The following is a 14,669-nucleotide window of genomic DNA, read 5'->3' on the forward strand; positions in this document are numbered from 1 at the left end:
TCGGTGGTAACGAGTGGTTATTTGAGTTACTGTTGCCTTTCTATCAGCTTGAACCAGTCTGGCCATTTTCTTCTGACCTCTGGCATCAACAAGGCATTTGCAATCACAGAACTGCCGCTCACTGGATTTTTTCTGTTTTTCTGACCATTCTCTGTAAACCCCAGCACCAACAACCTTGCCATGTTCAGTCACTTAAATCACTTTTCCTCCCTATTCTGATGCTCGGTTTGTACTGTATCAGATCGTCTTGATCATGTCTACATGCCTAAATGCATTGAGTTGCTGCCATGTGATTGCCTGATTAGAAATTTGCATGAACAAGCAGTTGAAGAGGTGTACCTAATAAAGTGGCCGGTGAGTGTACATTCACCAGAAAAAGGCAAAAGGGAGTCAACACAACATTTTATGGTGGTAGTGATTCACTCTGATAGAATCATTTATCTAAATAAATAACTAGGATTAAAATGTATAAATTGTTATATTACATCACATTAAGAGTATTACACAGTACATAAGTGTATGTTATTACATCAGAATTTTGTGCATTTATTTTATTATATTTTTTTATTTATAATTTATTTTAAAATCAAACTGTGGCATTTAAATACAAAAGATTGAAAAGGATATCCTAAGGGACTATTGAACATTACATTTCTATTAACATTACTTTTTTTATATTTTGCTGTAAATTATTCGAATATTTAAAACATGAATTAGCATACATTTCTGGTTTTAAACATTCAGTGGAATCTTTCCAAACGTTTTTATCCTATAGAATTTCTCAAAAAGTAATCAGGACAACATTCAGGTTGGTTTAGTTTTGGTTTTGTGGATAACTGCGCAAGGTCTTGGTTTAGTATTCCGTACAATAAATATTCAATTAAGGTGTAAACAGCTTAGTAAAATGGTTCCAGGAAGTGATTAAATGAAATTCTATAGAGAATAATTACAGGATAAAAAAAGCCAAAAAAAGATGAAGAAAAAAAGAGAAAGTGGGCGCTGAATAAAAGCACACTTTTCAAGCAAGGCCACAAAAGCTAATGTAGTATAATCACATTTCCATAGTAATTAGACAATGCAACAGGCCATGAAGAAACCACAGACTTCAGCTTCCTTCAGTCTGAAACCCTGTTCACAGCACCAGAGACTTACAGTGACATGCAGAAGCACAGAAGCATTTTCTGGCAAAATATAAAAAATAAAAAAAATCACAGTCAAATTTGCCTTTTTAAGACTTTAAGTGCTGAAGAATAAATCATCTAGTTACTCCATTTTACAAATACAAAACGAACTGACAATCCAATCTAGTTTACCCAATTTTGTTCTCTTTCTCGACTTTTTTGCAGAGACAGTATAGTAATATGCTCTTGGAAATGCATAAGTAAGTTGTGATATGAAAAAACAAATAAAATAATAAAAAAAATGCTAATAAGACCATTTTATTTTAGTAAAATATTCAGAAATGTTTAAATGGAAGCATTATCTAAGTTTAAAGATGTCTCGTAAGTAGGGCCAGAAGGAATCTGCGTACGTTTTGCTATTTCTGCACAGAATTGTGTTAAAAATCTGCGGATTTATGCAGAATTATTTTGGGAGTATCATAACTAAAACCTTAGTATATGAAATAAAATACCTGTTTAACTTTTATTTAATGTTTACAATGCAAATCCAATTAGATCAAATTTATTTGGTAAACAAAGCAAGTCTCACATATAACACATCTACTAAACGACAGAAAATATTACTTTACAAACTGTATTGTAAATAAATCATATAAATATTATTAGTCAATAATATACTTACTGAAATTGATTTAAAAACTGAATAAATATACATTTACACACATTTACACAAGTAAATAAACAGAATGAAGGATGAGCTAAAAATCTGTGGAAATCTGCAGAATTCTACGCACGCAGATTCTGTGTGGGCATACTCATAAGTAAAGATATTTACTGATTTTTACATGACACATTAACATATTTATACACAAAGCTAGGTCTTTATATAATCCAGAGTTTTTACACCTTTTCCAACTTCAAATTCCAGCAATTTTCAAGCACTTTCAATGTGCATATGTATGCTTTTCCAGAACCTAACAATCACGGTAAATTACGTTTACTGTATATATGCTGTATGTACTTTTTCACATTTAAATCCATTGTGCTATTAAAAAAAAAAGACAATATGCCATTTCAACTTCAAAATGAAAAATTAGCTTACAGTCCGATTGTGTGTGGGTGTAGAACCAAACTTTAATGACCAGTCGTTCATGATATTTCATGTGCAACGCTATCTAAAATTCATGCAACAAATAAAATCCTTAAGTGAACAATTTTATGCACTCGCACAAATGCTCACAAATATAGTTGAGCATGCATAGCTAAAATTTCAAGCGTATATGCAACCAAAACAGTTGCAATTTCCAGCCCTGCAATTTTAAATTCCAACACTTTGTCCAAAATCCAAGCACTTTTCTAACCTTGAAATCACTATATTAAAAATCAAGCATTTTCCAGGATTTCCAGCACCGATACAAACCCTTGTAATCTTTATTGCTGTCAAACTATTGCATTCACAAAAAGCTTGTAAACATGGATGTACTAAATAAATGTGTATTAAATGGCATCTTTTCTCCTGTTTTTCAGCCAGTTTCTTGAACTTTCCCCCCATTAAGAGCAAAAACTCTAGGAAGGCTATAAACGCAGTTTGGCATTTCTTATTTTGGCCGATTTAAACAATTATAAAAAACATAAAACAGAAATGTTTTGATGTTCTGATAGCGATTCCTATGTAGAAGAACCAGTTCCTCCACCCTATCTAACTTTTGCGAGTTATGTGAAAACAACCTATGAACATATGTTCATGAACATAACGTAAAGATAGTGAAATTGAACAGTAAACAAATGTTAAGAATCCAGTTTTAGACTTCATATCTGAAACTCTGAACAAGTCAGCAGAAACAGGCTTAAATAACGATCAGATCAAACATAAAAAACGTTCCATCAGATGAAACATACATGAAGTTTAATTTCTTCCATCTGTGTTACCTGAGAGAGCTGATTTCCTCTGCTGTCACTGAGCTGCTTCTCTCGGCATTAGACACCTGCTGCTCTTTCAGAGCCTCAAGTTCAGCAGCCACCTGAGCAAGAGATGAAAAACATAATGAATAACAAAACCATCAGTACTGTATGTCAAAAAACAGCCACTGACTGTAAATCGGAGCAAATGAAACACCTGCAGCCTTGGCGCAATGTAATACCCCTCTAATATCTCGACTTCTCGCCTTATGTGGTTTTTTCATTTCTTGCATGCATTACAGTGCAAATTTTAATCAATTATTCAGGATCGAAGCGCTAGCTGGGATAAGCGCATAAATGCCAAAAGGAAGTTCCCATGGTGATAGATGTGACTTACCATCTGAGCTTGTAATTTGAAGGAGCCAGCCTCCTCCTGGGCTTTGGACAGTTGAGTCTATCAGAGTGAAACAGATTATTCCCATAAAAACACAAAGTAAGATAGTAAAGCATAAAGTCCTTGATTACAAAGTCACGAGCGCTATCGAAGTCGTACAGTTGTCTGGATACACGATGCAGGCCAGCATGAGCAGAGGTCTAGAATTTTTTATAAGACCAGCACACTGTTTTTATAATGTAATAACTCGAGATTAATTCAACAACTAATTTTATGACATGAAAATAACATGAAATCTATTTACAAAACATATTAAAACATCCTTACTGTTTAGCATAAAATGTTTGTTGGCTTTACATCAAACTGTAATATCTTCCTATTATACATTAGCAAATGTCAACATCAGCAAAAGAGTCATTTAGAAGAAAAGGGAAAAAAACAATGTTTTATTATGTTTTCTTGATGTTAATATGAACTAAATTGAATTATATACATAAAAAGGATATATATATATATAATAAGGTTTCATTAGTTAATATTTTTACTAACATGAACTAATTGAACATGAAAAAACACTTGTAAGGCATTTATTAATCATAGTTCAGTATTTACTAATGCATTATTAACACCAAAATTCATGTTTGTTATCAATAGCTGACATAAACAGTTTTATTTTCATTAACATGAACAAATACATTCACTGGCCACTTTATTAGGTACACCTTACTAGTACTGGGTTGGACCCACTTTTGCCTTCAGAACTGGCTTAATCCTTCGTGGCCTAGATTCAACAAGGTACTGGAGATATTCCTCAGAGATTTTGGTCTATATTATATATAGCATCATGCGGTTGCTGCAGATTTGTTGGCTGCACAATCATGATGTGAATCTCCTGTTCCACCACATCCCACAGGTGCTCTATTGGGATCTGGTGACTGTGGAGTCCATTTGAGTACAGTGAACTCACTGTCATGTTCAAGAAACCAGTCTGAGATGATTCACGCTTTATGACATGGTGCGTTATTCTGCTGGAAGTAGCCATCAGAAGATGGGTACACTGTGGTCATAAAGGGATGGACATGGTCAGCAACAACACTTAGGTAGGCTGTGGCGTTAACACGGTGCTCAACTGGTACTAATGGGCCCAAAGTGTGCGAATAAAATATCTCCCACACCATTACACCACCACCACCAGCCTGAACCACTTATACAAGGCAGAATGGATCTATGCTTCCATGTTGTTGATGCCAAATTCTGACCCTACCATTTGAATGTCGCAGCAGAAATCAAGACTCATCAGACCACGCAACGTTTTTCCAATCTTCTATTGTCCAATTTTGGTGAACCTGTACGAAATGTAGACTGGGTACTTGTTCTTAGCTGACAGGAGTGGCACCCAGTTTGGTCTTCTGCTGCTGTAGACCATCCGCCTCAAGGTTAGACAACCTGGATTCTCAGTTTGAACTGCAGCAGATCGTCTTCATCATGTCTGCTTGCCTAAACGCATCGAGTTGCTGCCATGTGATTGGCTGATTAGAAATTTGTGTTAACAAGAAGTTGGACAGGTGTACCTAATAAAGTGGCCAGAGAGTGTACATATTCATTGTTTGTTCATGTTAGTAAATGCATTAACTACCATAAACTGATACAAACTTATTTTAAAGTGCTACCATGTATATTACTACACCTCCATTTACGTGTTTGTATGTACAGTATTTGTGTGGATGCAAACATATTTAATTATATTTAAAATGTTGCAGTGTAAAACATAGTTTGATCATATCAGAAAGTGAAGATTTACACCTTTAATATTTAACAATACTTATAATCACTTTGCCCATTGTTTGCCAAATTATTCTGCACTAAATGAACAGTATTTTTAGGCCTGATATTAATGTTAACACATACTTGAATAAATTATTTAAAACTGAAATCCACAGGAGAAAATGCAAAAAAAGGGGTCATTTGCATTCTTAATACGAAGAAAAGTATAATTATCATTAAAACTCAACAACTTAATTATCACCCATGAGAGGAAAAAAACACAAAATTAAGACCAGCAGCAAAACCTCTATTAAATGAGCAGCAGAAACATACAAAATTACATTCATAAATTGGTTGATTTGAGGTTTGTACCATATTGGCATTCCAACAACATTATCATACAGCTTAAAAAAAGAAATCTGATCCTTGATGAAAATAAAACGCAACGTTACATAAATGTATACTATTAGAATCATCCACACAAATACCAGAAGCGAATAAATCACAGCTAAAGGTTTAATGATTTCATTCCTCAAAAAACAAATAGAGCCACTTTAAAAGCTGCTATTCAATAATTCACAGTTTATTGAATTCTGTCCACTGGAAGGCATAATAACCAAATACAATGCAACATACAACAACAAACAGTTAATACTGGGTTTTTGAAGGATTTTTTTAAATATTACATATTTAAGACTAAGTAATATATTTTTAAGATTAAGTTAATATTAATAAAAAAATAAGAGCCCACACAATACGCTAAACACATTTGCTTATATACACACTTTTTTGCAAGACATTTGATTAAATGATATAGCATTAATTATCTTCAGACAAGGAAAGTTATGAACAATATGGTGAGACATAAAAAGTCATGAATAAATCTAGACAGTGTGGACTCTTTTTCTAGTCTCACTTTGAAAATTCGTTGCATTCAAGTGGTGGATTGACCAAGCGATCTATAGCGAGTTATAGTTACAATTTTCCTTTAATAAAAATATTTTTTGCAGGTTAATGCACAGAATTGTTACCCCAAACACAGAATGACAATTATGTGCATGAATCTGCAAAAAATCCTATTACATTCAAATTATGGTGTCCCTTTCACACATACAGATCTTTCTGGAAAATTTCTGAAAGTTTTCAGAAGAGGCATTATGTGTGAACAGGCCTTTTTTGAAAATGCCAACAATTTTCCGGAAAAGAGAAGCTGTAACATTATCAGTAATTTGTAGAATGCTGCTCTGTGTGAACGCAGAAGGAAAATTGCCTAAAAGAGCGCGTTCACATTTGGAACGCACAGACGTGAGACGTCTACTTCAGCCAATCAGAACATTTAGACTCATTCACATCTGTGCTGTTTATGAAAATAAAAGCCTTTGAATAATTTTCCAGACACATTTAGTTGCTAGATGTTAATCAGATAAAATTTCTATGTTTCTTCCTGATGCCAACAGTGTAAAAAATTATTGATAAAATGCTTATGACAAACCGCTGTTTGTTTACCTTCAAGCTCTGCTTCAGTTGCTTGACGAGTACACGTGAAATGAAGGAGTGCTCCGGGGAGCGTCAGCACACATACAGTTGAAGTCAGAATTATCAGCCCCCCTGAATTATTAGCATCCGTTTATTTTTTTTCTCTAATTTCTGTTTAATGGAGAGAATTTTTTTAACACATTTCTAAACATAATTTTAATAACTCATTTCTAATTACTGATTTTTTTGATTGATTTTTCAAGACACTTCTATACAGCTTAAAGTGACATTTAAAGGCTTAACTAGGTTAATTAGGTTAACTAGGCAGGTTAGGACAATTAGGAAAGTTATTGTATAGTGATGTTTTGTTCTGTAAACTATCGAAATTTTTTTTAGCTTAAACGGGCTAATAATTTTAAATTAAATTTAACATTAATTTTTTTATTTTTTATTAAAACTGATTTTATTTTAGCCAAAATAAAACAAATAAGACTTACTTCAGTAGAAAAATCCTTGCTCTATTAAACATCATTTGGAAAATATATTTGTTTTAAATGCAAAGGGGGCTAATAATTCTGATTTTAGCTGTTTATTATGTACATCTAGACATGCAAGAGTGTTCCTCTATATGTTTTTGTTAAAGTTGTACACAATCCTTATCCATCCTCAGAATTTGTAATGTAGTCAAATATGTAAGCATTTAGCTGTGGTTCGCGTTTCTCCCTTTGGATATTCCTGAGACAAAAGCAGTTACATGAATGCTAAAAATTAAATAAAAGTGAAACCATTAACAAAAGCCTGACCTATTCTATGTTTACAAATACAAGCAAAGCCATTCAAAACTAATTTCTGGTTAATGATGTCAGAATTTACCAGTACTTTGGAATGGATGTGTGAATGGTCTTTTCCGGAAAAATTCTAGGACATCCTTGCCTGTCTGCACAGCGTTTTTTGTTTTTATTTACCGATAAAGTCGTTTAGGAAATTTTCCAGATATTTATTGGTATTACTGTGTAAAAGGGGCTATTGAAGTGACTTTGCATCTAAATTTTTAAGTGGCTCATTTTAGGGACATAAAAATATTTGTGTTAAATAATGAGGGGTAACACTTTAGTGTAGGTCACAGTTCACAGTATTAACAAATAATTAACTAACACTTCTAGCTTAATAAACTACTAATTAGCTGCTTATTAATGGTTAGCAATGTAGAAGTTGGGTTTAGGTTTAGGGATGCAGAATAAGATCATACAATATAACAACTAACAAACACTTAATAACTTAATAATAGGCAGGTAATAAGCCAGTAGTTTAAAAAACATGACTAGTGACCTAGACTAAAGCGTTACAGTACCTAAATGACACAAAACACTGAAGGTGTTGACTTATAACAATGCATCCAACATATGCCATATCTTTAAAAGTTTCTCCTCTCATCCTTCCGTTTTAAGACTCTAAAACCTGCAAAACTCTGCGATATATTTGACTAAAACAATATAAGTTATGAGTAAAACATGCAAACAAACTATATCAGTGTTTTAAACCTAATGACCAAAACATCTCATTTGAAATAATTGTTCTGGTGTGAATTATGGGTAATGTAATCCTCACCTCCATCTCTGCATTATGAGCCTGGACTTTCTGCAGCATGTCCTCTGCCTCCTTGACCCGGAGTGTGAGCTGAGGAGAGTATTCACTTGTGGCCAGCTCGCTGTCGTACGACTCTAATATGGCCCTCATTCCATCGCGCTCCTGACCCACATACAAAAAAGCACAAGCTTCAATTCCAGAACTCAATTCAGGCCAAGCTGGGTCAAAGCAATACAAAAGACGCCATGCATGAAGTTATCTGTGTTGAAGTAAAACTGTCTGAGAAGCTTGCAGAAACACAAACAGACAGACGGTGTTGATCTCTGAAGAGTGAGCAGGCAAAAAAAAACGCCATTACCAAATCAAAGAATCAGCTCAATGTCTTAATGAAAATTTAATTACAACAGCTTGATTGTGTTTAGCTTATTACTGAACTTATTTCACACGCCTTAGCGGTCAACCTAATCGATGTACTACATTTTTAATTGGCAGGCATCGGTTGTAATGTCATTGTATCACTCTAAATACGGCAGAAGAAACCCAAGAAATATTAGAGGAGAATTAATGGGGTGAACGAGCTCCCTTCTGAGTCGGGAGTCATCTGTGCAAATATCTCATTTTAGAGTCGATTAAACTGAAATTAAATCTAGTCTAGTCTCTAAAGCCTGAAACCAGCAGGATCAATAAAACATTGCGATTCATTATCCGCAGTGTGAACTGAGAATACAAAACTGCAAACACAAGCTATGAGAAACACGTGGACACATGTGCACTCAGACGAGAAAGGTTGTTAAGGTTAATGTTGAATACCGAGAGAGCTAACAATTGTTTAAAGGAAGAGTTAATGATGCATTTGTAGAGCTTTAGTTAAGCAAGTTCGTCTGAAGTAACAATCGATGTGACTGAAGACAAATCAGAAAAGCAGATATAGCAGAGAATTTCACCTAAATGACAATTGTTTTCATAAAAGCAAAAGAAACTACTAACATTTTTGGCACTTTGGCATCGAGTTTTAAAGGACATGAGGCTTGGAGAAATGGAGGAGTTCAAGTAACTTGGGGTTTTGTTCACGAGCAAGGGAAGGATGGAGTGTGAGATTGACAGACGGATTGGTGCAGCAGCAGCAGCGGTAATGCGGTCAATGTACCGGTCCGTTGTCGTAAAGAAGGAGCTTAGCCAAAAGGCAAAGCCCTCGATTTACCGGTCATTCTGCGTTCCTACTCTCACCTATGGTCATGAGCTTTGGATCACGACCGAAAGGACAAGATCTCAGATACAAACGACCGAAATAAGTTTCCTTCGCAGGGTGGCCGAACGCACCCTTAAAGACAGGGTGAGGAGCTCTGTCACCCGGGAGGAGCTCGGAGTAGAGCCACTGCTCCTCCACATCGAGAGAAGTCAGCTGCGGTGGCTCGGGCATCTGTTTCGGATGCCTCCTGGACGCCTACCTAGGAAGGTGTTGCAGGCACGTCCCCCACCATGAGGACGCAGGGAAGACCCAGGAAAAGCTGGAGGGATTATGTCTCTCGGCTGGCCTGGGAACACCTCGGGATGCCCCCAGAGGAGCTGGAGGAAGAGTCTTTTTGTATGGATTTGTATGGATTGTATGGATATTTAATCAAGAAACGACTAAAAACTCAACTATTTAGTCTCCACTTCACTTCCTAATCTGCAATTGCCTCTCTGAATATCACACTAACTGTACTCAAAAAAAATAAATAAATAAATAAATAAATACTAATACTACTAATACTTCCCTTCTTAGACTTTACAGACCTGAAACTTGCCTATAGCACTTATTCATTGTTGCTCTTAGTTGTGTAAATTGCTTCCTTGTCCTCATTTGTAAGTCGCTTTGGATAAAAGCGTCTGCTAAATGACTAAATGTAAATGTAAATGTATGCACAAGTCGTGCTTACCGGTGCACACCCAGTCAGACACGTTTTAATAAAACTACAGCATTTCTTTAAATCCAAATTGACAATGGTGTACTGTCAATAAATACCAACATCGTTTTATCACCCATCCCTAATAGGACATACAGTGGGTGGCACTTCAAATTGACCATAAACACCATGTGTGGGGCCGTGGCAGTGTTAAGGGATTAAGAACGTTTTTAGGTGTAAGAGCAGTTGGCGACTATGCCGCCAGGGGGCACAAAGGGACGAAATGTGAATGGACATAAATATACAGTAGCTGTAAATACCCTAAAACTGGTAAATGAAGATTAAATAATGAATTTAAGCATTTTAATTCCTTCATTAATCATGAAAAACTTGTTAACAAGCGTTTAAATGATTGCAAACTTGTTAAGTGCAAAGAAGATTCATTTTGGAAATTAAATCTAAAGAAATAAATAAAAACTAAAATGAAAGTACAAACATACATACTTGCATACAATACATATAAATATACATAATGTACATACATACAAATAAATAAATAAACTAGTGTTTTCGGCAAAATACAGATTTGTACAGTGTTTGTTATTTAATCATTTCATTAATGTAATGTATGAACATTTTAAGTTTTTATACTTTCCATTACTTTCATTGGCAATCTTCATTATATTCCCATTAACATAAGATGTTTTAAAAAAAATTATACAGTAAAAACTGTAATAATACACACAATTAAAAAGTTAAATCATAATATAATGTAAACAAAATATTTCAATGTAATAATGTTTAAGCACTTTAAACTGTAAAACTGTATTGTGTTGTTTCAGAAATAATTGTCATCTTTAAAGCACAATAAATTTCCATAGCTAATATTACAGCACGTTTTCCCTTCCTCTGGTAATATTCATTATATGTTCATAAACGTAACACAATATTTAGTAAATACAGAACAGTAAAAACTGTAATAAAACACACAATCAAAACTTTCAGAGTAGTAATGTTTAAGCACTTTGTAAATAATCAATAACTTTATTGATAGTCATTAATCTAGTAATTTAATAAATTAAACAAATTATGTTTAAAGGGATTCATCCAATTGTTTATCATATGTAAACTAGTTGTAAACCCTGGTTAAAAAAAAAAAAAACTGCTAAACTTTTAAATCATAAAGTTTCCTTTGCAACTCTGCACTACTTTTTTAAAAGGACAAAGAGGTGTCCATTTTATTACCTGAAGTCATGAAAACAGGTCTTTTTTTTTTTTTTTTTTTAATATGAGTTATCCCTCCTAAGGGGTTCAACAGACCGACACATATCAGTATATTCACACACATATGCGTACTTCAGGTCTTCAAAAGCTATTTTTCTGCTTCCATTGTAATGAAATTCACTCATGCTGTTATCTCAAACTCACCTCATTCGTCCCACAGATAGCAAACTCTCATTTAGGACTCTATTATTTTGGCACTGGCCTCAGAGTTCCTGTGCCGGAGAGGGAATCTATGTGGGTGAGTGAGTGAGGAAACGAATCTGTGCCGCACTGCAGTTTTTTTCCACCCCTATGGATCTTCATTTAATGGAGAACTCGGGTCAATGCTACAATAAAACCTTTTTATCGCGGCTTTTAATCATAGCTGGAAAACTGTTCATCTAAAATGGTCTGAAGACAGCTGATGCATTTTTCCTGGTTCTGCAGCAGGAAAAGTGCTAAAAGCTGTCAATAATGGATAGTGACAAACAGCCTCTGTTTTGTTTCTGCATACATATTCTATGAAAACGTGTGTGTGTAAACAGCCTTTATTTTTATCTACATTACCAGTCAAAAGTTTGGAAACTACTCTTTATTTTTGTATATTTTCAGCTCATTCTAGCATTAACAATAATTAAGCAAAATAATTATTAAACAAATAATACACATACAGCCTGAATAGTTTTTATGATCTCAAAGAAGCCATCTTGTATGTTATTAAAGTTTATTACATGTGCTACAATTAGGCCTGCAAAATGTATTGAACAATTGGCATAAAATTATATGCATTATCCATATCTCAGAGAGGTGTAAGAAATGTAATTAATTTTATGTGCAAAGCATTTGTTTGCTGCATATGTTGTTTTTCCAAATCTGACCAATCGGATTGAGTCTTTGCTATCTTTATCCCCACCACTCCAGTATTAGCTGTTAGCTAAACCTAAAAATAAATCAAAAATCCTCGAAAACAAGAGAGAAATATAAGCTCATAAGAATTAGAATTTCTGTCGAGGTTTTCAGTCACTCATGGTGTTTTTAAAGTCTAAATGTTTTGACCTTGACATATATATATATATATATATATATATATATATATATATATATATATATATATATATATTTTTTTTTAAGATTTAATTCTAATTACCCATTTAATTTCAGTATGATAATTACGTAAATTTTTTTAGTTAGTTATATCGTAAAAAACAACATCATCATAACACTCAACATCAATATTGCATACTTTTCCTGTATGGTGCAGCCCTTACCAAACCAATAGGTAAACATGTTCAATAAGCACTTTTTTCAGTGCAGATTAATGATTTCTATGAAACCCCTCCTTCATAAAAGCCCAGAATTCTTCAATTGGCTAGTTAACTCAATGCATTCTGATTGCCCAAACATCTCAAACATTTTCATGTTAAACAAAATGTATTTCTCCTTAAAATAATTGAGTTTCAGCTATCTAAGCATTAGAGCTGCACGATATTGGAAAAATCTGATGTTGCGATAGTCGTCACTAATGCGGATACACACATTGTGATGCATAATGATGCTCAAACTATATATTGTTCAGCCCTAACAAGCATAGAGCATGTTGTACAAGGCAGCTAGTCAGACCAAAAAAACCCCAAAAAAACTGACGCCTATGTTGAAAGTGGTTTAGTTACAAATCACCGTCTATAACAAGCCTTTTGTTCCTGTATTATCAAGAAACATTGAATGCCCAATGAGCAAGATGCCATAACATTGCTATGGTTACCAAAATACCAAGAGTAGGTTCTTTCTGTACAATCTGACTATTTTCTGTGGGCCAATGAAGTGTCAAATCTTTCTTTGGGCAGAGGTAACATTTCATTAGGTCTGAAGCCGTCTTCTCTTGCCTTCTGTCGGACACTGTTAGCTTTGTAGCATATATTGTATATGCACAGGCTCATTACACACAAAGGGACCATCTGCTTGATCAACAAATCATTTCTTCCATCTTTTTTTGATCTAGTTTATTAAACACAGTGTTGTTTTTCCTTTTATTATTATTTGTTTTAAAACAGAAGTGACATGGAGTTTGTTGACTGACTGTTTATTTTAAATGGACATCTGACAAAACTCACTGTTTGTATACAACTCCTGAGAAGTGAACTGATATATTAAAGAAAACTGACAGGCAGAAAGTGTTACATTGCTTTAACCCTTTCTTAAATCAGTAAATGGAGTACAATCAATAAATGAAAACGAAAACTAACCATATTATGGCCTCTTTAAAAAAAAAAAAAAAGTTTTTTGTTTTGGTTTCTTGAAATTAGAGTTATCCATTGATTTAATTGCATACCTTGTAATAGAGTTGAGGAACTATGACGTCAATTTGTATGCAAAAACCCGGAAGCGAGTTAGCATTTTAGCAGTTCCGGTTCCCTCGTCCCAAAGTCAATGGGGTTTCAGTAAAATCACTTAAATAAGGTTCGTGGCAAACACAAACTCAAGATACTTTCACGTTTTGTTCTACGACATAAAACACATCAGTTACAGCACACTCTTGAATTTTGAAATCAGCTATGCTTCTTTAAAAAGACGGTTGCTATTAAGTTGCTAAATGGGACTACAGGCGGTGTCGGGGACATAATACGTCATCGAGCTGATCTGGTCTGGCGCGCAGCCCGCTTGTGTTGGGCATTTGGATTTGTGTGTTATTTAGGTATTTCATGAATGGTATTTTATAGTTTGAAGTATTATTCTAATTGGGAATTCAGATTGTGTGTAGATAATGTCTTCACTTGTAAAGGCTGTCGAGACAGATTCATTTATTGTTGATCATTTAATTTAATAAACAATATTATGAAGATACTGCTCACCAATGCAGTCTGTCTCTTTCCTGCTCTCAGTAATGCAAACGTATGAATAAATGTGAAAGAATACATGCATGTTAACTGTCAACTGTGATTTTTTGTCTTTTTTTCTTCATCTGAACACATTTAACTCGGTCATAACTGCAATATTTACACTCCTCCATAAAATGTATAGCATGTGTGACTGTATGGGCTGCTTTTCACTGTACTTCGTGACAAAAAAGGAATATTGAATGTTGCTTTGTGCTCAGGCATTTGATAGACTTGTCCCTCACGCCTCTTTTCTGTCATCTGTTAAGGTAAGCAGGCTGTGTGCACGCGAGCGATACACTTATTTAAATATGAATTATGATAATACTATGTAGGCAGATTTATACACACAGTTTTAAAACTTATAGAACAACCGTAAAGCAAAACACGAATTTTCCACGTAAAA

General features: G+C 34.3%; 1 protein-coding gene across 5 annotated transcripts in view; it reads right to left on the reverse strand.

The window, feature by feature from the left end:
- The window catches only part of mad1l1 (mitotic arrest deficient 1 like 1), a 131,886-nt gene that overhangs the window by 64,612 nt on the left and 52,605 nt on the right, over nt 1-14,669 (reverse strand). For 4 of the 5 annotated variants that reach the window (XM_087235329.1, NM_200912.2, XM_087235330.1 and 1 more), the window contains exons 12-14: nt 8,263-8,403; nt 3,418-3,474; nt 3,051-3,142 (exon numbers count right to left, since the gene is read on the reverse strand). In XM_087235329.1, coding sequence (XP_087091455.1) covers nt 3,051-3,142; nt 3,418-3,474; nt 8,263-8,403 — 290 coding nt within the window. Of the gene's footprint in view, nt 1-3,050; nt 3,143-3,417; nt 3,475-8,262; nt 8,404-11,393; nt 14,389-14,669 lie in introns of those variants that run through there. The other variant, XR_015475593.1, reaches the window with a different exon arrangement.

Source organism: Danio rerio, chromosome 1 (assembly GCF_052040795.2).
Source record: "Danio rerio strain M-AB ecotype USA chromosome 1, GRCz13ab, whole genome shotgun sequence".
Lineage (NCBI taxonomy): Eukaryota > Metazoa > Chordata > Actinopteri > Cypriniformes > Danionidae > Danio > Danio rerio.